The sequence below is a fragment of the Sebastes umbrosus genome, chromosome 3, assembly GCF_015220745.1.
Source record: "Sebastes umbrosus isolate fSebUmb1 chromosome 3, fSebUmb1.pri, whole genome shotgun sequence".
NCBI lineage: Eukaryota > Metazoa > Chordata > Actinopteri > Perciformes > Sebastidae > Sebastes > Sebastes umbrosus.
In genome coordinates, this window is record NC_051271.1 from 8,383,925 (window position 1) to 8,407,396 (window position 23,472).

The window sequence follows — 23,472 nt, forward strand, 5'->3', positions numbered from 1 at the left end:
TCAGAGGAGTAGAGGTGAGACAAGGCATTTGGTCTAATCTCTCTGACATGTTTGATTACTATGAGACTGTGTGCCAGCCCTCCACTTCCTCCACGAAAGTGCCCAGTGTGTGAAGATCCAATTAACCAGTCAGCGGGGAGCGCCAAAATCAGTCGGGCACATCTCTTGGCAGCCACAAAGTACTAGACTGCCGCCATCGGGGGCCTGAGCACCCAGGTCCTGACTGAATGACTTGGACAGGGGAGATTTAACTAATTACAACTATTTCTAGTGCAATCAAATACAAAGGAAAGGTTACGGGATAGTGGTGGAGAGGTGGGTCTGAGGGGTGACAGGGTGAACTGAGCCTTCAAATGTAGGCGCCATGTCCTTTTTTTGCTTAGTCTGAAATGGAGATGCTAAGAAGGTATTGTTTCAGGGATAGATTAAAGTCCCCTCTGTAACCTCTATCCCTTTTCTTCTACCCAAAGTTCTCACAAAAAAAAAGAGCGGCTTAGATTATCCAAGCATGGCCAATCCACCCCCTCCCTCATTCTGTCCTCAGAGACCACACAGTGGGAATGGGTCCTACCCACAAATCCAAATTACCCACCACATATCACTATTAAAGTGAGGTCTGACTGAGCAAACTAAAAACCATACGACCACATGATTACAGTTTGCCAAGCTAATTTATTAGCAAATGTCATTTACAGAGCCTTTTATGTAATTGGGTGTGTGGTCTGTAAAAAAGATGAAAGCGCGTGCAAAAGCACCGCTAAGTAGATCAAACCCAAAAACCAAAGCTTGTGAAAGATATCAGAGAAAGGCAGTCTCATGTCAAGGCATCAATAAAAGTGCTTTTCTAATCTGGTTCTGCTGATCTGATGAAACAGATGCTTGGTTTCATTCTACTCTCATTCCAGTTACGCCTCAAAACTCCTCGCACAAAGTAGACATAGTGTAATGCAACTTTAATATGAATGCTGAGCCTCTACAATGTAAAAACAACACGGAGGTACCAGCTACCTCATTTACAAAACAGACATGAAAAGCTGGAGGAAGTTAACAGCATGACACCATTTCCTCTTCCTGTCCAAACAAATATCACCTGGGCCAGACCGGGTCAAACATTACACAAAGTAATGACTGCCTGCTGCCGGTGGTTTTCAAGGCTGTCACATTGACATGACATCACATGATGAAGAGGATATAAGCTGTCACATCCAGCTCTTTTATTAGCTCCACAAGTGCTAGAAGAAATGCTCAGCGGAGAGTTATGAACTGTAAACTCATCAAGACACACACACACACACACATATATATATATATATATGATTGTGTGTGTTCATTTCGGGAGGTGCCAAATGTGTGATCAGCAGTGCAAAGCGAACAATGAAAAAGAATTAGCCATGAAGTTAGGCGCCCCGTCAAAATGGCAGACAGACAGACATACTTCCTTCCGAGTGATAGCACAGGGAGAGGTCACGGCACATGGGTCATACCGGATGTGCAAAGACTTTCACAGAAAGTTAGTGACCGGTGACATCTCATCAAAGCAGAGAACAGAGCCTATGACCTCTCTGGTCAAGGACATAGACAAGAGAATGAGGATTCATTATTTTTAATTGGGCGTCCAGCACTAGATAACATATTTAAAAAAAAAGGATCTCAGAGAGGAAAATCACAAAATGAGAGGTGGAGAGATGTTCTGAGCAGGATGCCCCCTGAGGCATCATGGGTTGATGCTTGGTTTGGCCCTTCTGACACTGACTGACAGTGATCGGTAGAGACTCCGGGTGGAAAAATATTCCGCAATTTTCATGAACTACTTGAGCAACAAGCTAACTGTCCCAGAATATTTTTCAAAATGAAAGTACTCTAAGAAAAGCACCATTGAGTGAAGCCTGCTTGAGGATAGACTATTTGAGGCAGCAACATGGCTTAGTAGTGAGAAATCACCCTTCATATGTATTCGCCGGTGGACAAGTCATCGAATATGCTATATTTACAATATGTTTGCTGGTTTACCTTACTGTGAGACAGCCCTTTCCGACGGTGAACTGAAGCCGTTGAATCCATCTATGCTCTCGCCAAAGCCACCAGACTTCATTGAAAAATACCTGCAATTTTACCAGAGATGTTCCGATACAATTTTTCCTTCCTGATACCGATTCTGATACCTGAAGTTGCGGTATTGGCCGCCTACAATCAGTTCTTCTTCGCTGCTCTAAAACAGTAGTTGCCAGTGGAAGCCACAATACATCCAGGGCAACACCCGCACCGTGAAGGCTACAGGAGCGGCGAAGAAGAATTGCTTTTCGGTTTAACAAGTTGATTTTTTTCTGGGTTAATAAATGATGGTACCGAATCGGTGCATAGGCAGTTACTATGATCGCTGCCTCGATCTGTAGTTTGTTTGTGTAAATTTGGTTAGTTTGGATTCACCAAAGTCACACATCAGCACAGACAAACAAATTAACCGATCGAGGCAGCGGTAGACCAGCAACTCCCCTGTTCTGCTAGGTAAAAATTCAGTTTTTTTTGTCAAAGGAGTCTGGTTGCTTTGGCGAGCACATAGATAATGGCTTCAGTTCCCCGTTGGAAACATAGACTGTATAGCTGTCTGACGGCAAGATAAAGTGGTGAAAATATTCTAAATATAGCGGACACTTAAAAGAATATTGATTTTTTTAGGTGAGCCTTTCTTTTCTTCTTCTTCTTCTTAGTCCTCTTGGCCCCCTTGGGAGCATAGGGCGTCCACCATGGATCTCCACCTCACTCTCTTCTGTGCAGTGGTTTTTGCTTCTTGCCAGGAGGTCCCGATCTTGTTTAGCTCGTCGAGCATAGACCGTCTCCAGTTGTTTTTTGGTCTCCCTGGCTTCCTCTTTCCTTGTGGGTTGTAGTCCAGAGATTGTCTTGTTATGTTTGTTTCTTGTTTTCTGAATGTATGCCCGATCCATCTCCACTTTCTCCTTTTGATTTCTTTGTTGATTCGCTCCTGGTTCGTTTGTTTCCACAGGTCTGTATTTGTAATTTTTCTGGGCCACCATATCCTCAGTATGTATCGGAGGCAGTTGTTAATGAACATTTGCAGTTTGTTGGTAATTGTGTTTGTGGTTTTCCAGGTTTCACAGCCATAGAGAAGGACAGATTTTACATTTGAGTTGAAAATTCGGATTTTTTGTGTTTTTGGAGGGCTGGGAAGAGAGCCATACAGGTCGCAGTGTTCTGAAGGCATGTCTTGCTTTGCTGATTTGCTCATTTGTGTGTGTGTTCCTGAGATCAGTGCCATGTCATCTGCAAAATCGAGGTCTTCCAATTGTGTGAAGGGAGTCCACTGTAACCCCGTCCTTTGGCCATCCACTGACTTTTTCATAGTTCAATCGATGGCAACAAGAAAGAGCAGGGGGGACAGAAGACAGCCTTTTCGTACTCCTGTTTTTATTTGGAGGGTGTCTGATAGCTTGCCATTTGAAATGACTTGGCCCGTGAATCCATTGTACATGCATTTGATGAGATTGACCAGTTTTATGGGTATTCCATAATGTCAGAGGAGCATCCACAGGATGTTTCTGTCTAAGCTGTCGAAGGCTTTTTCAAAGTCAACAAAGTTGATGAACAGTGATGACAGCCATTCGATGCACTGCTCGACAATTATTCAGACTGATGCAATGTGATCTGTACAGGAGTTGTTCTTCCGGAAACCTGCTTGATCCTTCCTGAATATCTTGTCCAGTGGTTCTTGCATTCTATCTAAGATGATTAGGCAGAGGATTTTGCTGGGGACGGAGAGAAGCATGATGCCTCTCCAGTTCTTGCATTCACTGAGATTGCCTTTCTTGGGAATTGTGACAATTAGCCCTTCTTTCCAGTCATTGGGTACCTCCTCTTTTACCCAGATCTCATTTAGAGCAGTACATTGCTTTGCTCCTGTATCGGTACTCCTGTCGGCCTCTCCAAGCTGGGGGCGTGTCGACCGTCATCTACTGTAGGTGATATACTGACTATGGATAAGTACCTCATACAACCCCACTTAAAAACACCCAAACTATCCCTTTAAGATTCACCCAAACTTTTGAAATTGGGATCTAATGGTCTTCTTGTCAAAATGTAGTCCTTGAGTGAGCCCACTAATGACAGCAGAGAATGCTTAATGAGATTTGCAAATACTGATTTCCTTCACTTTTCCTCTCATTTAGGATAAAATAATTGCTTGGATGTTAAATACCTGGCAGGTTCAGGCTCCACGATGTCTCCCTTGAAGGTGGCATTGAGCTGCTTCTCTCTGGTAAACAGGTCATCAATAAGGTTCTGCCTCCTATCAGCTTCTGACTGCATTCTGATGACGCCATGTTAAGGTCATGCAAAAGGTCAACATCACTTTAACCAACTTCAGTTATAGTGGATGCTCCTGACACTTTTCTTTGGGTCAGCTTGGAATTGACCCTTAAACACAGAAGTCTTTCTACTACCACTGTCAGAGCAGACATTTTCAAAACACTCTGATGCCCTCTATAGGAGGATAACTACTACTGCAAGCAAAGGAAACCCTCAAACCCAAAATGTAATCTCAATCTCATGACTTCCACTGTGTGGAACATTCTCAGAGAAAAAGGATACAAACGCCGAGACGATGATGCTCGCAACAAACCCTCTTTAAGCTGGGCAATGTTCTGTTTGAGCTTCTGCAGCGATGCCCTTAATGTCATGTTGATCTGAAAAGACAGAAGATATTCATACAAACTGGCAACTAGAGAAACTGGACAATATCAAGAGAAATTTGCCACTTTATTTGTGAACACAACACCTTACCTTTGCAGGGTTCCCCCCTGTTCTCTGCTGCCTGTTCCGTTCATGAATGTTTTCTGCTACTTCCTGTGCCAAGCGACAAGTGGCATCATAATTCTGCAACCTATAGATCAGTGAATGGGATAGAGATGTCATGTAAATGGACCTGTAATTACTGATTCATGACAAACAGTAGCCACAGATAAATTATGGAGCAACATAGAGAGACCCCTGTTAAACCTGCAGAAGGCAGAATATGTTTGGCATCATTGGGCAAAGATTCATAATAACCTTTCAGCATATTGTAATTCAAGTGTTCTGAGAGAAAAATAGACTTCTGCACCTCCTCATGGCTCTGTTTTCACGCTTTAAAAAATCTATCCCATGACGGGAGACTTTGATCAATCACAGGTCATTTCAGAGAGAGAGTGTTCCTATTGGCTGTTCACTCAACGGAGGCAGCTGTCAATCACTCGCGAACTCCGATCAAACGGTCAAACTAGGCAGCGCTGATCAAATATGAATTGATATTCTGTTACTGTAATGCCTATTTCTCTCCTCAAATGTTTTCAGAAACATCTTGTAGTGTACTGTTTAGCTGTAAAATCAGAAAGTTTGCTCCGGCTGGTGGACGGTGCTTGGTATTTCCTCAACTTATCTCAACATGGCTGCCGGGTCACAAACTTCCTCATTTTACAGCTAAACGATTAACAGTTGCTCAGAGACGGCAGGCTCTAGCACGGCTCTGATTGGTTATTTTCCTCTGGTCTGTGAAATCTTGCAGATGCCATTAGGAGCACCGGAGGACACAGAGGCACATGATTTTTTTCAGATTACCTGTCTCATGCACTACTGGCAGGATATAGTGAATGACTGTTTTATAAAAATAACTTTTTTATAATCATATTTGCTCCAAAACTACCTACTTCATCTTTAAGTTACATGGTTAATGTGGTAATGACCTAAACAAAAAGGTCAATAACTGGTCTGTGCATTTGTACAGGGTGCAGACAATTGACTTATCTGTTTCCTAATGCACAAAAATATATATTTTAAGAATATCTTATGATAAAATGCAGTAAATACTAGCTAGTTTGGCTATCCTGTCAGAGGGCTTCATGTAACTCGTTGGTTGTTTTTGATTCTGGTGTTTAATGTTTTCCACTGAGTGTCTGAGAAGCTAAATGAATACCACTGACTGAAAGAATTAAAGGTTTGAGCTGCACTATTAGTATTTAATACAGCATTGTACTGTAGGGTGTTTGTTTTATTAAAGCTTAGTGTGGTAAAACGTCACAGCTTAAGCTACATTCATCATGTGACAGTTTTAGCTTTGCCTTTTTCCTCTTTCTATTCTGCTGACTTCACCAAGCTTCAGTCTGATTAGTAAACACAGTAGAACTAAACATTTAGTACCTAAACAACACCAGCTTTCTTGCTCTGATCCAGTACCACCATGCTACATTTTCCAACACATAAAGAGATCATCTTGTAATGTCTTATTAAAGATGAAAGTGACTGTATTTAGTTAATCTCAATAAGGAAGAGCTAGCTGCCACTTTAGCTAGCAGGATACAGGAAGGTTAGCTACCTTAACAGCGTTAATAACGTCATTTGTTGTCGTTAATAATACAGTTTAGACAATTTATTGTAGCTTTCAGACACATTACTTACCACGGATCCTGAGACATGATGATAAAAAGTTAGCTATGAAGAGAAAATCCACTTAGTTTGACCCATCCGGTAGTAATCAGCAGCAGACTGTCTCTTGTTTGGGTGTGACGTCACTACGGCACGCAGCAGGAACATTTGAAAAATAAAAACTTTATTCAGTTATATACCATTACAATACCATTTCTAGTAGGAATATTGATTTTGCATTACTAAAAACAACATAAATAGATTCCAAATAGCAAGGCTATATTTGCAATAAGTAAAAGTAGATACAGAGGTAAATAAAAATAAAATAACAGAACATAAACACAATGAGCTACTGGAGTTACCCTGCACTATATTCAGTTTTACCACTTTTCTTCATCTCCTTGTATTTTTATATCTGGTATATTTTTTTTGTACTTTGTACTTTGCACTAACTTTTTTACTGCCTTTTTACTAACATGTTTTGCACTATGGAACTGTGATGCTGGAAACTTTAATTTCCCTCGGGATCAATAAAGTTAATATCTATCTATCTAAAAGGCATGTTCACACTCTAACAACAAGTCAATGTCAATGTCATTTTTGTACATAGTCAAATATACCATATCACACATAATTTATATTTTGTTATATATATTATGGGGTATGGGTCCATATCAGTCGATCCATTATGTAGCAGAGCCAATTAAATTAATAAATAATACAATTTAAAAACATTCCATCTTGGTCAAAACACCAGAAATTGTGACCTAGTATGAATTTTTTTTTTTTAGCTGGTGTGTATCAGCTAATATTAGTAGAGAAGAAAAATTATTATTTAATTCATTTCTAAACCAAGTTAGCGAGGGTTTCTGATTTTTCCATTTACATGAATGAAATATATACCCATAATTATTATGATATTGACCATATCAGATATTGCTTTGGAGAGGTTATCTTTGTATATTAAAATTTGGTGTGTGTGTGTGTGTGTGTGTGTGTGTGTGTGTGTGTGTGTGTCAAATAGTGTGACATATTTCTATTTTTAATACCCAGCTAATATTCAGATTTTGCCAAAATTGTAATATGTAAAAATAGTAAGAAGTAGCCATGGTCATCCATCAGGTCAGTAACAAGAATGATTTTATTATCAAACCATAAAGTGTTCCTATTGATTGTAATTGTTCTGTTGTTCCACAAGGTGGAGCCATGTGGAGAAAAATAAATATCATCTTCCAATAATACAGTATTTGTCTATGAAATTCTGACAATTTACACAATTTAACAAAAATTCCAACCCCCAAATTTTCTTGAAAATGTTTATGGGGATGTGAAATCATATTGACTGAGTTTGTGACATAAAGGCTTTTATCCAATTTATTTTGGACACTCCAACCATTTGTTCAAAGTCAAGTGTTTTTAATCCTCCCTTATTACATTTACATTATTACAAACTTCCATTTATAGATGGATAAAAAGCAAAGTCTTGTTGAGCCAATCTGCATATTAGATGTGACAGTCCTTGTGTACAAGTGGCCTGATGAACTGATAAATATTAGCCTGATGGTGGTGCCGGGGGAAAGGTCAAGGGGTCACCAAAATGCTGGCTTCATTATATTGTGGAGAATTGGACTGACGTTGGGCAGCATGGTGGTTCAGTGGTTCGGCACTGTGGCCTCACAGCAAACCGGCTTGGGCACTTCTGTGTGGAGCTTGCATGTTTTCTCTGGGTCCTCCAGATAATGGATGGACTGGTGGCAGAGTGGAACTGAAACGTAATTCAATAAACTGCTTTTACTCTGGTGAGATGGAAAACTTGGCTTTGAAAATCTGAAAATGCAATAAATGCATATGGAAACAGATTTCTCATTCTGTCACTGTCAAAAAAACAAAAAAGAGAGTATATACAGGAATGTAACTACAACATGTGGCCCTTGCATGTCATCGTCCTCCCTATCACCATAGTGGCTAAAACATCACAGTGTACACAAAGGGACACATTTATTCATTTAAAAAACATGCAATCAGCAGCAATTACAATTTCATGATGTATCAGGCTATCACACCCTTTCAAATTACGTTCACATAAAGGTACAGTAGTTGATGGGAAAAAATGCACTGATTCATAATTTATTTATTTTTTCAATTTATTTATTTAATTTATGTAGCTGAAATTTTAGAAATTTACTTAGAATTTGAATGGAAACATAACTTAAGCTGTGAGTTGATAGTATTAAATAGAGAAGCACACTACAGAAAATGCATTAGTAGGCCAAATGAGACTATAAGAATGTTACCACAAAAAGAACAAACGAACAAAACAAAAAAAAAACATCCCACTAACAATGTTTTAAGAATAGTAGGGCAAAATGTTCTGACAATGTTATCACTAAACATTTTAAGAATGTTATTACCAAACATTTTTTAAATGTTTTTAGGGGATGTTATCCGACCTTTAAGAAGAACGTTCTGGGAACAATAAAACAACAACTTCCCACTAAAAACATTAGTAGAACAGTGAATGGTAACATTCTCAGAACACTTTTAGAACAAAAAAATGTCTAGCTGGGATCATTTAAAGGAAGCTTTTACTGCTTTTACGCTGCTGAGATGGAAAAGTTGACTTATTAAAAATCTAAAGAAGCAATAAAGGCTTACAGAAACAGATTTGTGATGCAATTATGTCAATCTATTACTGTCAGAAAGCAAAACAAAGTGAGTATATAGAGAATGTACAGTAACTGCAACATGTATAGGCCCTTGCATGTCACCATCCTCCCAATCACCATAGTGTCTAAAACACCAGTGTACAGTACACTAAGCCCTAGGGGACAAATTCATTCATTTAAAAACATTTTTATTAGTACAATGATATCCACCAAGGGTAGGTATGAAAGTCAGCATGAATTATTATTACGTTTCATGCTGTTATTGGAGCAATTGACACACTAAACATAAACCTTTGTCATGCAGATTAATAGAGGAATATCCTTTATAACTAATTTATAGCCTACATTTCAAAAGAATACTGTCAACATCCAAGTCCAAAACGGTTTCAACTGTTATCACAGAAATGATGATCAGTGGTAAACCTGTGAATCATCTCTTCGGAGAATCAATAATCTTGACATAGTATGTTTACTGTGAGTATTTTTCAACCTCTTGGTTGGCAGTAAAGCATTTGCTATATGGACCTAAAGAAATGCCATGTAAACAGTCACACAATATGGGTCTCCATGGACTGAAGAGTATTCAGTCTGAATGGTATGTGTGTTTCTTACATTGTACCCAAAGAACAAGTATGACTTTGTATTATTTCAGACTTCTTGGAAATGAACATGCAGCCTGCCTCCTCCGCTCATGGAGCTAGAGAGTTTGTTTTTCAACTCCATTACATGTGGAGCCCACATATGAGACAAGAACTTAGGTTTTATGTGTCATAAGCAAACAGTAGTTGTGTTTGGATCAAAACACATATCTGTTGTGTAGAATAATAACCTTTGGAGGATTTCGTGGAATGGACTTGTTTGACATTTGACGCTACGCATGGAGCAGTTTTCAGAGAAAGAAACATGATTACCCTCCTATTTGTGATTACCTTATTCTGAATAACAATAATGATTTTGATAGGTTTCACTATTAAAAAAAATCATTTAAAACTCAAGCATCTGCAAAGTGCAGTCACAATGAAAAATTGATTGTGGAGGGCCAGTGTATGTATGTTACTTAAATTACATATTACTTAAATTGCAGTGAGTAGGGTTATTTGAAAGACACTTCAAATCATGTTTGAAAAAAAACTGTTTTGTCATGTGATCTGAAATTTGTATTCCTTGTATGTTGGTTCTGATTATTGTGGCATTGTGGAAGCCTTCCAGTATCATTAACTACTTCTCAGAATGAGACGCAGTGTGTTGGCAATGCTAAAACAGTACATTTTATTACTTTCAATGGCTGAGGTCACCACAAACAAACAACACCACTATAACGTGTCTCACATGACCGCAGCCCACAGGCTTATATAAAGCCCTCATGCTCGGGACGTGCAGCTAGTAACAGGAGACACTTCACCTTCCAGCTTGCATATTTCGTGGAAGAATAAGACTTGAGATGATCGATGTTTCAAGAACGCCCGAGTTCTCCAATTGTGGAAACATGAATTCAATCTCGATGTGCACTTCCTCTGACCAGGACCTGGACTCTATGGCGGAGGGCAGAAGCAGGCAAAGGTCTCACTCCTATTACAGTGCAGAGGACAGTAAGAACTATGGTGTGCAGATACAGACAGAGGAAACCTTTCTAAGACCTCGCTCCAGGTATGTTTTTGCATTCAACTTGCATGTGCATGTTTATATGTTACTGATCAGACAACAGGCATGTTTAGGCCTACTTAAAATTATGTGGATTTGTGATTTAATGTGGCAAAATTTGGATAACAGACAGACCATACTCAACACTAAACAACCTATGAGAGGCATAATTATTACTGAATTCATAATTATTATCCAATCAACTGCTCCCCAGGTCGTTTTACAATTGTGAGACGTCAGAGCTTAAAACCGATTGTGACGCAGGAAACCTTGCAGGGTCCAGTTCACTGAGGCCGAGAGCAAGCTCCCTGCTCCAGTATCAAGGAAACAAAAAGGAGAAGAGAGAAGGGGATGGTGTTCGAGTCACCTCTAAGAAGTCCAAGTCTAAACCAAACAAGCACTCACAAACAAGAGAACTTAATGGTACTGAAGTCATGTTTTTATAATACTATGTATTCTACTCCCAAAGTCTGTTTTTTAGGAAAATAAAAATTAAATGTATGTATGCATGCTTTGTTCAGGCAGTAAAGGCAATCTCAAGCCGGTGTCCATGATGACCATCTCTGAGTCGGACAACTGGGAAATTAACTCCAGCTCGGGAATGAAGTATGGACAGTTTGTGGACTGGGAGAAGATCGACCCCGAACCTGCGAAAAGATACCAGCAGATCCTGCAGAGCGATCACCAGCAGCTGAAAACTATGGGCCGAGAGGGGTTCTGGGCCATGCCCCACACGCTGAGGGCCAAAGCCTACTATCACATCATCCACAGCATCAACTCCAGGTTAAGATTGTCACATTGAATTTCATAATTTCAAAATGTCATGAATACGTATGCATTTGTGGGTATTGATAAGATTTCTCCACTGAATTCACATTGCTGTTATGTTTGCAGTAGGTGCGTCACTCCAGACAGAGATGTCCACTATGAACTGGCCAAGAAGCTCTTTGGAGAACAGAAAATCAGCACCCATCCAGTCCCTGAGTACATGGAGTTAGGAGAAATACCCAGGTACTTTTGTGGGATAATATTAGTTAATGTCATAGACATGTTGCTATATGTAAAAAAAAAAACATGTACACAGTAGTTGGTACCTAAAGAAAATTCAGTAAATGTGACAAACAACATGTTCCGGTGAAATTATTCTAATACTTAATAAGAAACCTTAAGAAGAAACCTGAAAAGCATAAAGTGCCCTCGTCATATTAAATAATTGTGTCAGGTATTTATTTGGTTACATTTCTTAAGTGGCCTTTGGTGGATTTTAAATTTTTGGAAAAGAAAGAATATGATGTAAGATGCAGCTATGCTTTAGGTGAGGAATTATCATGTACACATATACTTTTCCAGCCCGTTCTCATTCCCATGGCGTCAAATATGAGGCTTTGTCACGGGCATCGGCGTTCGATACCACAAGGCACCCCTTTGCGTCGGTGTGAAATGCACCGGCCGTTCCGTTAACTTCAATGTAAACCCATCCGCCGCAACAGTAAACGCTCTGAGAAACAACGTAGTTGTTTTAAGCCCAACCATGTAGCTCTTTCCTAAAATTGGTGGTTTTGTTGCCTAATCCTAAAGTGACACCAATGGGCGTGACAAAGCGGCGGTATGTGACGAGTTGGGATGAGAACATGTTGACTTTTCCATAAATGTCTCACCAAGTGGAGCTTTAAAAACTGCGTTGTTGCTTGTTCTTCTCTTATCCAGATACTGTCTCAACAAAGCCGGCCTGAACTCCGTTAAAAAGATCCTCCTCTGCCTTGGCGAATGCTTCCCAGACATGAACTTCTGCCCCATCCTGCCCGAGTTGGTCTCCCTCCTCCTCCACTTCAGCGAGGACGAAGCCGAGTGTTTCCACAGTGTGTCCCGACTCATCTGCTACAACGACCCCAACAAGCGTTACATCGACCAGACCTTCCTCACCTACCGCGCCTCCTGCATGACCTTTGGTGACCTCGCCAACAGGTGTTGCAGAGGCATCCGTAAGCTGATCGCCAGCTCTCACCAGAACCTCTTTGAGTTCTACTCGGACTGGATCATGTGGATATTCGCTGACCTTCCATTCACGTATGCCATCAGAGTGCTGGATGTCTACATACTGGAGGGCTACAAGGTCCTCTACAGGTTTGTTGCTGCTAAGTCTTCACGTCTGATTTCTCATGACCATCACTTCTGAGACAATAGTCTTTCACAATCATTCTTTTTTTAGGGTGGCGCTGACTTTGCTTAGCCTCTACAAAGTGTCCGTGTCATCTCGAGTGGCAGATGTGGAGGACTTCCGAACGGATATGAAAAGGTTCGTGCAGAGCGTTGCTCGCCACTGCACGGCTGAGAATCTTCTGGAAAGGGCCTTCATGATCCCGATGGCCACGCGGAAAGAGCTCAACCTCCTGTTCAATGCCAATAAGGACTCCCTCATGCAAAAAGGTGTCGGCACACACCAGAAGAGGTGGGTTAATGCAGGAATCAATATAGAACAGCCAGTAAGAGGCATGTTTGTAAGAAACCTAGAAATAAAAGAAAAGGAATCTGTTTATAATAAGTTTCTAATATGCTTATAATATATGTTTTTAAAGGACTTTTCATGAGTTGAGTCATGACTTTTCACTTTTTATTGCTGAAAAAGCTGCTCACATTTATCTTATTTCAATTTCATATTCTCATCATAGCTATTTTTATGTTCTTAAAGGCAGTCGGTTGAGACGGTGGACTTCAGCAACTTCACCTCCAGCGTTGTGACAGGGACTGAGATGAGAGTCGTCTGGGCCTGGATACCTGAGCGCTTTTCCCTTTTCAGCCCCATTAGGCTGTTTAACACAGCTGAACATGGAAGGAGCCTTACTTCGTAAGTTACCTTTCAATACTTTAACACCATAGAGAAACCATCTGCGAGACAAAGAACTAATGAGCTGCTGCTCCACAGGCATGAAGTGATTCTTTCATATATCAAAAGCCTTCATGTCTTTCAATTCTGTCTCTTCTTACTTGTATTATTAAATGGGGCCGGGTCATCGTGGATCAATGACTGCTGAATGCCATGTGCCAGCAGTGAAAAACAGATTCCACGGCCTATTACATAACAGAAAGGGCAGTGTGTTTTCACTGTCAACATGTTTGCTTTGAGTGTGAAAGTCAAGTGACTCACCCTTCAGAGGTGGCAAACGCAGTTCATGAAAAATACCTCAAGTTGAAACTACGAGTTCCTAATTGAGTGGTTAACTGCCTTTTATTTTATAACAAATGGTTAAAAAAGTAATCATTTCTAAAACATAAAGGAGGATGACATGGAAAGATATTTTAATTGGTAAAGAGGACCTATTCTGCTCTGGTGCTTTTCCCCTCTCCTTTAATGTGTTATATAGTTTTTTTGTGCATGTAAAAGGTCTGCAAAGTTACAAAGCCCAAAGTCCACACCAAAGGGAGTTACTCTCCCCCACAGAAACACTGCTCCTGAACTGCCTGAAACGCCTTGCTTGAAGTCCCGCCTTTTCTTCCGTAACGTGGTTATGTCACCAAATAACACATTTGCGTAATACCTGCCTAGTGGCCAGTTTGACACGCCCTCAAACAAAGCTAGTTAGAGCGAGTCCGAAAAGTTATGCTTGGTTGACCAGTCACAACAGAGTGGGAATATGAGCATAATAGGTCCTGTTTAAAGTTGTGATCTTGTCTTGCATTTGACTCTACCAGGTCCTCTTAATAAGATACATATTTTGTTTTGTTCTGGTTGCATATATAGCGGTTTATGGGATATTAAAAACAACACTTTTTTTTTGTCATTTAGATTCTATTCACATGTGGAGGGACACGAACCAGCGGTCTTGATTATCAAAACTGTGGATGAAGAGGTAACATTAGATAACATAATGAATATTAGGATACATCGGATAATTCTGCTGCTTTTCTTTTTTACTGAACCTTGGATTTGAACCTTACATGTCTTAAAGGAACAGTGTGTACAGTGTGTAACATTTGGGGGGGTATGCAGAAAGCAGAAATGGAATATAATATTAATACTATGGCTATGTTTTCATAAGTATATAATCACCTGAAACTAAGAACCGTTGTGTTTTGGTAAGCTTAGAATGAGCCCTTCATATATACATAGGGAGCGGGTCCTCTTCATGGAGACCGCCATGTTGCTCCGCCATGTTTCTACAGTAGCCCAGAATGGACAAACCAAACAGTGGCTCTAGAGAGAGCCTTTTGCGTTTTTACGTTACCTGAAGGCCACCGTAGTTCTCCGACACGCTTGTGAAACTGAGGTAACGTGAGCTGCAGAGTGCAAAACTGTGGGACCGCCATGGTAAGGATGGTACCGAAGATGGTAAGGATGGCCTCTGAGCGAGGCGAATCGCGTTACCGCGTCTTTGCACTCGGCGGCTCTTGTTACCGCAGCCTTGGAAAGGGAGGAGTGAGTGGAGGGATACTCAGTTGGTTGCAGTCTGCCAAATATTACACACTGTACCTTTAAAGCCACTAATGATAATAACTAGTTTATGGAATCAATTTTGTATGGTACTGAAATATTAGTATTTCTCATTTCTCAGGTCTTTGGTGCCTTCCTGTCAACCGATGTGATAGAAAGAAGAAAACATGACTCTGAGGGACTCACATACTTTGGAACTGGGGAATGTTTTGTTTTCACGGTGAGACATATTCCTGCTTTCTTCCTCTTAAATTCAACTCTGGTACATACCATATAAGGTTTGCTGTAACAATGCTTCAAGTCTGATTTTGTGTCAACTTCATACAGAGTATCTTTACCTGTCAAACAAGAAATTTGCTTTCCCTTTCAGCTTCGTCCCAGCATGGAGCGTTACCAACAGGCTATGGTCAACATCATGACCAGACGAGCTTCCCCTCAGCAGGTTCGAGACAGCAGCTGTGCCTTCTCTCAGGTATCCGATGGTGGCTGCTCCCCCGTCTCCACCACCCCCACCACAGCCACCCCAACTCTGACCTGTCCTGCTGGAACCCTCCAGGACCCCAGCTACCTGACGATCCCCTTTACTGCCCCATCAGAGGAACCCATGACTGCCAAAGAGCCAAAGAGACCCAAGGAACAAGAAGCCTCCATGTTCATCGCAGGCAGTGACAGTCAGCTCATAATCGGTATGCCAGTTGAACATATTGTTAGGTCTTTAGAAAAACGTCTAGTCAGCAGTTAACGGTGTGCTGATGTATGTCCTCTCTTAGGTGGTGATGGAGGCCACGCACTCTGCCTACAGGAAGACCTAGAGGGGGGATACTCGGAGCCTTGTGACACATTCAAGAGCAACCCACTCTGCAAGGGACATTTCAAGATTCAGGACCTTGAAGTGTGGGGCATCCAGAACTCTATTTCCTTTTCTCAGTAGAATAACGGGAGAGCAGCGTTGTAACTTTGCATCTTTTGGTAACCAGTTTTTCATGATGCCGTTTCATTTTTTTTAATGTAAATTTCAAATATTTATTTTGTGAAATGCACACATATGCATATAACAAGTCGTGAAGCGCTTGGGTGACATTCTACTTGACTTGTTGGCTATACAGTCAAGTTTGTTTGTATAGCCTTATATCACATTACATTGTCTTACTGGACTCTACAAGCCCACATAAACAATGGTTCCTATCTCAGGGAGGCTCCCTAAAGACATAAGGGAAATATCTACACACAAAAAAAACCTTAGCATCTTATCATAGGGAGGATGAGACATACCAGCAAGGAGAACAAGCATGCAATGCAATTTGCAGTAATGAATCCTAGATTAATCATAGTTAATATAAATAACTGAAGAATTCTGGTTTTACCTCCCATCAAGTCTAGCTATTTAGACAATCTGTTGGTACCTTTCTAAGATGTATTTGTCTACTTCTACGTGTATAATTTTGCAGTTTATCTGCATTTGATAAGCTACACAATTAAACTTCATGCATTTTTACACATGTGATGATCAGCTGATCATTTTGTTTTTTTGTTTTTTCAATGCCTAATAAGTTATTCAGATAGCCTTGGTCTTAATGACCTGTTGTGAAGATTTTTTTTTTTACTCTGTATGTAATGGGGTCAAAAGCAAATGAGTTTCATACTGAAAAAAAAAAACATTTTTACCTTCTGTACTTTCTTTTTTACATTTCTAACTTCCTGAGTTCAAAATCTTGAAATTGTCACCAATTGTCACCAATATGGTAATAAGGTGTCTGCCTATAAATATGTGTTTGTATGCAGGCATGTTTGCTTGTTTGCTGAATGACCTGACAGTTATTGATCTCCTATAAAATATGCACATCTTGTGCAATAGGTGCAATTGCACATACTCGACCCAAATTAGACCTAACATGGGGTCCTGGTCCCTAGACTGTGCCATTTGGGGTCCCAGGTTTATGAGACATCCAGTACGCTGCGTTCTTGTACTGTTGAAACTATTGTAAGTGACGTATCTGTACTGGGGAAATTTGTGTTTGTTTGTTTCTTTTTTTTGTGATAACAGAGAAAAGCACATTTTAGTGCGGATAATTGAAACGATATCAGCAACGAAAATACTAGTTTAATTCCTGATTTCATTGTAAGTCAGTGTAGGATTTGGCTGCGTCTACTGTAACTTGCTTTAATTGACACATTTTTCCTTTTAAATAAAAAAATGACACTGTACATAATGCATCCTATCTTCTCATCATTCTAACACCACAGCACACAAAGCAAGTACATGGACAGCATGAACGGTGAAATGAATGAATGAATGAATGAAAGACTTTATTTCGAACATAAAATAAATAAAAACAGATACAAAATAATAACAAACAAAACAAGAGTAATTGTGTCCGAAAAGGAGTAGGTAGAAGTAAAACTTATATGTCCCTACCCCTTTCTCACTTCTCCTCTAATAACTCATATATCATAGAATAATAGAATTATAATATAATATATAAACTATCCCAGATTTATTTACATCCCAAATTAAATATATGAACAGCATCCCAAGTTTATTTACAACCCACAAATCCATCCGGAGTTAAAAAGTAGAATAAACCAACCCTTAACACAACCCTTATCACAACTCTTCCTCAACCATATACCTCCCAAAAATATTGATTTATATTTGTATAATAAAACAGTAATCAATAACAACTGCAATTTATAGATAAAGTCTATACACATAAATTAAAATTTAACAACCAAAATATTCATAATGTACATAATTGATCCCACTTATTCCATAGGGGAGAAATTAAATGTTCTTGGAAGTCATTCACAACCCACAAGTCACATTTTGTAGTTTTTTATGTAGAAAAATAAATAAGATTCAAAAACACAGCAAAGCAAAGGAGGAACCCCGAATTTACGAGGGGCATGTGAAGGCATCATGCCAGTGTGAGTATCAGCTCCACCACAATGCTACAGCTTCTATAGCGAGCTGCAGCTACTAGCAGCTAGCGTTGTCTTTAAATGTGAAGTAGGTTACATTTAAAACGCTGCGAGGGGAAAAGATGTGACAGCCTTCGGTTTTAAGGATTATTAGAGAGGTGGGACTCAATCTTATATGCCCTGCTGCATCTTATAACGCCTTTGTTATGCTAGCTAACGCGACAACAACGTTAGCTTGAGCTAAGTGAGCTAATAGCTAATGTTACCTGCATGTGTTTCACACATAAACAAACAGACACTCTCATCTACTTTAAAGTAGTATTACATTATTAGTATTACATTGTCATCGTTTAGTGTTGTTTCTTCTCTTATTCCCTCCATCCTCCTCTAATCTCCTCTCTAAGTAACACGTTGCTGATGTGCAGCCTGATCCCTCAAAAGTCAGCTATATAAATAGCTAATGTTACCCCTTTTTTAACCTGCATGTGTTTCCCACATAAACAAACAGACACTCACCTACTTTAAAGCAATAAAATAGTTGTGTTAACCTTTAAACAGTCTCTATCATGACACTGGGTCATGCTAAATGATTGTAACGTTTGTAGCCCTGCAAACTACTGTATTTACATTTACCAGATCAACACCATACTGTGTTTTTAAATCAGTATTTCTACTCTCTTCTAATCTCAAGTATTACATTGTCATCGTTTAGCGTTGTTTCTCCTCTTATTCCCTCCATCCTCCTCTAATTTCCTCTAAGTAACACGTTGCTGATGTGCAGCCTGATCCCTCAAATGTTACCCTTTTTTGTGTGTGCATGTGTTTCCCATATAAACAATAAGCCACTCTCCTTTTTAAAACAATGAAATAGTTTATGTGTTAACCTTTAAACATTTTCTCTATCATGACACTGGGTCATGCTAAATGATCGTAACGTTTGTTGCCATGCCTTCTGTATTTACATTTACCATATCAACACCATACTGTGTTTTTGAATGAGCATTTCTACTATTACATTTTCATCTTTTAGCTATATTTCGTCTCTTATTCCCTCCATCCTCCTCTACTAGAATAAGTAACACGTTGCTGATGTGCAGCCTGATCCCTCAAAAGTCAGCACTATAAATAGCTGTTTGGTAGATCATATTAATAGTCTGTATCTCAGCAGGCGATGTTGCTATGCAAATACCCAACAATGGGCCTTTGTGAGTGCTTAACCCTGCTTCAGAGGTGCTGGGTATCTGTTAAAGAAGGCCACCCTGGTCACCTGGTGACAGGAATACACATGTGCATCTGCTCATACCTGGTTTGATCTCCATATTCCTCTCATTAATTAAACAAATAACTTCCACATAGGGCTGGCTGATCATCCAGCACACCACATTTCTGGTGGTTAGCTAGCAGTAAGCATAGAGTCTAATATTAGCAAAGCTATGTGTTAATGGTAAACTCACCACTTGATCCAAATAACTGAACCTAGCCGTGCAAAACATACTGCAGTGTAACAGGACCTTGTTGAAATATACCTAAACATGTTATTTCTCTTGCTTTCATCACATTTTCATGTATTTTACACATCTACATCATGACACCAGCTCTTTAGGTCTTTGGACATTAATTTGATAAGTTATGATCTCTCAAGTGAAATATACAATTTTGCATGGCTACTAAACAGATAAAATATGATTCCACCATAAGGAAATATCTGTAATTCAGTGTGCAACTTGTAATCTCTGTTTTTTATACCCTTTCAATTAATTATAAATTACAGCTAGACTGATATATCGGCTGATATTAGCTCACTGCAAATATATCGTATCGGTGTATAAGTCGGACAGTAAGTAGCAAGACATTGCAGTACAAAAATGCCAAACTAGGTTTGTGGTCATTTAGAAAGTATCACTATTACATAGTTTGTCCACCAGAGAGCATTGACAAGTTGATTTATTGAATAGTAAAATGTCTTGCTCAGTGTGCATCTTGGTCACAATAAAATAAAAAAAATCGACAATAACAAATCGTAGGGATTCGTATCAAGATTGTTTGTTTATGTTGTGTGTTTGAAAAATAAATGCAATTGGCCAATATATCATTATAACATTTTTTTCAAACCCCTAAATTAGTTTCAGCCTCAAAAATCCAGTATCGGTCGGGCTATATATATTATACATATCTTAAAAGACTTAACACTGAATCACTGCTCTACTATACTTATGTATTTTTTCCAATTTCTCTGTTTGTGTCTGTTCTTGTGTTGTGTGTAATTAGGCTGCAGTCATGGGCCCAGACGCTGCATCTGTCCCTAAAACAGAATCGTCAGAGGAGAGTAAGTGTTGATGCTTATTTGTATTTTCAATTTCTTTTGGGTCAACACTCAAGGAAAAAAACAGTTATCTGATGCACAACTGATATTCAGTACTAGATTGAAACTCGTTATAAAAGTCTTACATTGCAGAAGATTGAATTCCCATTTGGTTAAGTTTGTAAAGGTGTTTTGTCAGAATGGACTCATCTCTTCTTCTAAAATCCATCACAGACATCTCTACACCTTACTTGTGTTTCCTCTGTGTTCAGTTTATTTTAATCATTATGTCATATTAGTCACTGATAAAAAGTCATCATTGTAATCATATTGTTTGATGTGATTGTTCCTCAGGTCCCGGAGAAGTCGTTGTGAAGGTGATCTCAGAATCAGATTCCAATGATGCTTCAAACGTCACTGAGCCCGAGAACTCCAAACAGTCAGAGAGCAACATATCAGACAAGTGTTACCCTTGCTCCATCTGTGGCAAGGCGTTTGACAGACCGTCAAAGCTGGAGAGGCATAAACCTGTACACTCGAGGAAGCCCAAGACCCTTCATCAGTGTGAGCACTGTGACAAGAGTTTCACACAACAAGAGAAGTTGATCCGACACCAGAATTGCCACAGTCGGACTAACAAGCACCCCTGTCCTGACTGTGGGAAAGTGTTCAACAGGCCTTCAAAGTTAGAGAGACACAAGCGCACCCACTCAAAGAAACCGAAGGTGGCTCATCAGTGTTCATACTGCATGAAGACGTTCAGCAAGCTTAACAAACTCGTCCGTCACAAGCGAATGCACACCGGGGAGAAGCCTTTCACCTGCTCAGTCTGCGGAAAAGGATTCTCCGAGTCCGGTCACTGCAAAGCACACGAAAAGACGCACGAGGAGCAGCCGGAAAAACCTCACTGCTGCGCAGACTGCGGGATGTGTTTCTTCAAGGCCTCGGAGCTCCGTCGGCACTTCCGCTCCCACACGGGAGAGAAACCTTTTAGATGCACCCTGTGCGAGAGCTGCTTCTCCCGCTCGGAAGGACTTAAAAGACACATGAGGAGCCACACGGGGGAAAGACCATACAAATGCATTGTCTGCGCAAAAGGATTTTATTCTCGTCAGGATTTGAATATTCACGGGTTGACCCATTCGGGAGAGAAACCACATCTTTGCCCCGTGTGTGGTAAAGGCTTCTCGCAGCTGGGCAACATGAAAGAACATGAACAAAATGTTCATATTAAGTCAGAGAAATACATTTGCAATGAATGTGGGGCAACGTTCACACGGTACAAGTCACTGACGAAACATCAGCGGACACACACAGGAGAGAGACCCTATCTGTGCCTCACCTGCGGTCGCAGGTTTTCATGGAGCCATTCTCTTAGCAGACACCGGAGGACACACGCGCACAGACAGATGTCTATGGACAAATCCAAAGACAAGTTAAGTTTTGAAGGACCCTCTGAGAATCCTAGCAGTTGAAAATAGAAGTGAAATCCTTATAGATGGTCATTTCATTGTCAAGCTATCTTCCTGGAGCCACAGTCAAGCTAAAATTTACTAATTTGTAGTAATTTGTAGAACATTGAGAACTAACTTTGAGGCTTTGTGACGATTCACCTCGCTGCTTGCTTTATTTGTCCACGAAATATCAGTTAGAAATTCTCAGTACATTGCTCCAGATTAGCTTCTTTTTTTATTACAATATTTGTATTGATCCAAGTTGTGTTCTCTTAATTGGGTGAAGACAGATCGTTTGGCCATTTAAGTGCACTGCTGTATGTAGTGAAGCTCTGTTTACATCTTCCTTTATGACAGATATGGACTTGCCTTTAGATAGTGTGGACAAAATATCTCATATCATGGTATGAATTCCTGTTTGTTATTAACCAAAAGATATGTCACAACCAAAGTAGAGTTGCCCTGCCACAAACACATGACACTCTTACTTAACATGCAACCAAACGGATACTAGGTACAATATTGAAGAAGTCTCTGTAACTGTATGAATAACAGACGTGTCAGACTGAAGTCTTGACTAAATCTGAATAAATGTCTGCTTTCCAATAATGATTAACTTAATCTGATGTAATCTGCTACCTCACTTAAACAGTACCATAGAAGGCACACAAACATTAACCAGCACAAGATTTGTGCATGGTCCAGTCCATACCAGTAGCTCAGTGATTTTCTTAAATCATACTTTATTTTTAAATTTGGTTCAAAATTACAATTAAATGCCAAAAAATTAAACATTTTTTGTACTTATATCATTTTCTTTATTATATAATTACACTTTCACAGAATGGTTGATGCCATGCTGAATCACAACAGAAACATGCTGTTACATTATCCTCTATGCAGGTATATTACCTCTCACCACTAATGTGAAACACCTGCTGTGAGATCACGGATGGCATTGTGGTCAGAAGTGCTCAAATGTTGAACGGTTGTTTGAATTGTAGAGTAACAGCAGCAGTTTCCCTCTGGTTTGAGCTGTGTAAAATAAAAATGACTATAAAAGTTTTTTTTCAGTTTTACTTTAATATGAATCACATATATATTGTGTAGTGATGTAATCCATTGATTTTCTTTGTGATACTATCTACATTATGTGGTAGCTTACTGTCAATAAACTGATACCTTACATTGTGCTGTAGGTCACTGCAAAGTAACAACACAATGGGCCCACTACACTCTTAAATACATATTCAATTAATGTGCTCAAATGTTTTTTTAGTTGTGCTGACAAGGATGTGAGTTGAACCTCTGGAAAGCTATTATAGAAAATATAGCCACCAATAAACAGTTTTTTTCATATAACTGATGTTGCAGTTGGAGAATTTCTTTTATTATTATTATTATTGTGGATGACGTCTGTTGTTGTGTACCAAACAATACTTCTATTTTCCATCTAGATTTGTCCCCTAACATCAGCTAATTTGCGCTAAATTTTCCCCTAGGTATACCTATTTACCTATTTATTATTTGTGAAACTGCCCTTTTAAGGTAACGTTTAAAGGTCCCATATTGTAAAAAGTGTGATTTTTTATGTCTTTTATATTATAAAGCAGGTTTAAGTGCTATATAAATACAGTTAAACTATCAAAA

At 39.6% G+C, this 23,472-nt stretch overlaps 3 protein-coding genes across 4 annotated transcripts in view; 2 read left to right on the plus strand and 1 right to left on the minus strand.

Annotated features, from left to right (window-relative positions):
* stx8 (syntaxin 8) overlaps nt 1–6,574 on the minus strand; it is a 51,908-nt gene extending 45,334 nt beyond the window's left edge. Inside the window, exons 1-4 of the mRNA XM_037762244.1 lie at nt 6,445–6,574; nt 4,795–4,894; nt 4,603–4,697; nt 4,211–4,321 (exon numbers count right to left, since the gene is read on the minus strand). Of these exons, the coding sequence (XP_037618172.1) occupies nt 4,211–4,321; nt 4,603–4,697; nt 4,795–4,894; nt 6,445–6,461 (323 nt within the window). The 5' untranslated portion in view covers nt 6,462–6,574. The remainder of the gene's footprint in view (nt 1–4,210; nt 4,322–4,602; nt 4,698–4,794; nt 4,895–6,444) is intronic.
* Nucleotides 6,575–10,474: 3,900 nt separating this feature from the next.
* Nucleotides 10,475–16,958, plus strand: LOC119483761 (TBC1 domain family member 24-like). 2 transcript variants are annotated; one of them, XM_037762191.1, is made up of 11 exons: nt 10,475–10,724; nt 10,933–11,141; nt 11,240–11,501; nt 11,613–11,729; nt 12,426–12,842; nt 12,928–13,167; nt 13,408–13,563; nt 14,503–14,566; nt 15,269–15,367; nt 15,518–15,833; nt 15,918–16,958. In XM_037762191.1, exons 1-11 carry the CDS (start codon nt 10,519–10,521, stop codon nt 16,076–16,078), a joined length of 2,247 nt encoding a protein of 748 aa, XP_037618119.1. In that variant the 5' UTR covers nt 10,475–10,518; the 3' UTR covers nt 16,079–16,958. The 2 variants fall into 2 exon arrangements, with proteins under 2 accessions (XP_037618119.1, XP_037618129.1); XM_037762201.1 differs by having other exon boundaries at nt 11,616–11,729.
* A 1,114-nt stretch (nt 16,959–18,072) lies between these two features.
* Nucleotides 18,073–23,184, plus strand: LOC119483771 (endothelial zinc finger protein induced by tumor necrosis factor alpha-like). Its single transcript, XM_037762229.1, has 3 exons — nt 18,073–18,224; nt 20,335–20,392; nt 20,723–23,184. Exons 2-3 carry the CDS (start codon nt 20,344–20,346, stop codon nt 21,841–21,843), a joined length of 1,170 nt encoding a protein of 389 aa, XP_037618157.1. The 5' UTR covers nt 18,073–18,224; nt 20,335–20,343; the 3' UTR covers nt 21,844–23,184.
* Nucleotides 23,185–23,472: the final 288 nt, after the last annotated feature.

What these genes read in the sequence shown, in the direction of transcription:
- LOC119483761 (XM_037762191.1), top strand. Translation starts at nt 10,519, where the DNA reads ATGATCGATGTTTCAAGAACGCCCGAGTTCTCCAATTGTGGAAACATG. An exon ending in ACAAACAAGAGAACTTAATG is followed by an intron (nt 11,142 to 11,239) that starts GTACTGAAGTCA and finishes TGCTTTGTTCAG; the next exon opens with GCAGTAAAGGCAATCTCAAG. An exon ending in GAGTTAGGAGAAATACCCAG is followed by an intron (nt 11,730 to 12,425) that starts GTACTTTTGTGG and finishes TCTCTTATCCAG; the next exon opens with ATACTGTCTCAACAAAGCCG.
- LOC119483771 (XM_037762229.1), top strand. Translation starts at nt 20,344, where the DNA reads ATGGGCCCAGACGCTGCATCTGTCCCTAAAACAGAATCGTCAGAGGAG. An exon ending in AACAGAATCGTCAGAGGAGA is followed by an intron (nt 20,393 to 20,722) that starts GTAAGTGTTGAT and finishes ATTGTTCCTCAG; the next exon opens with GTCCCGGAGAAGTCGTTGTG.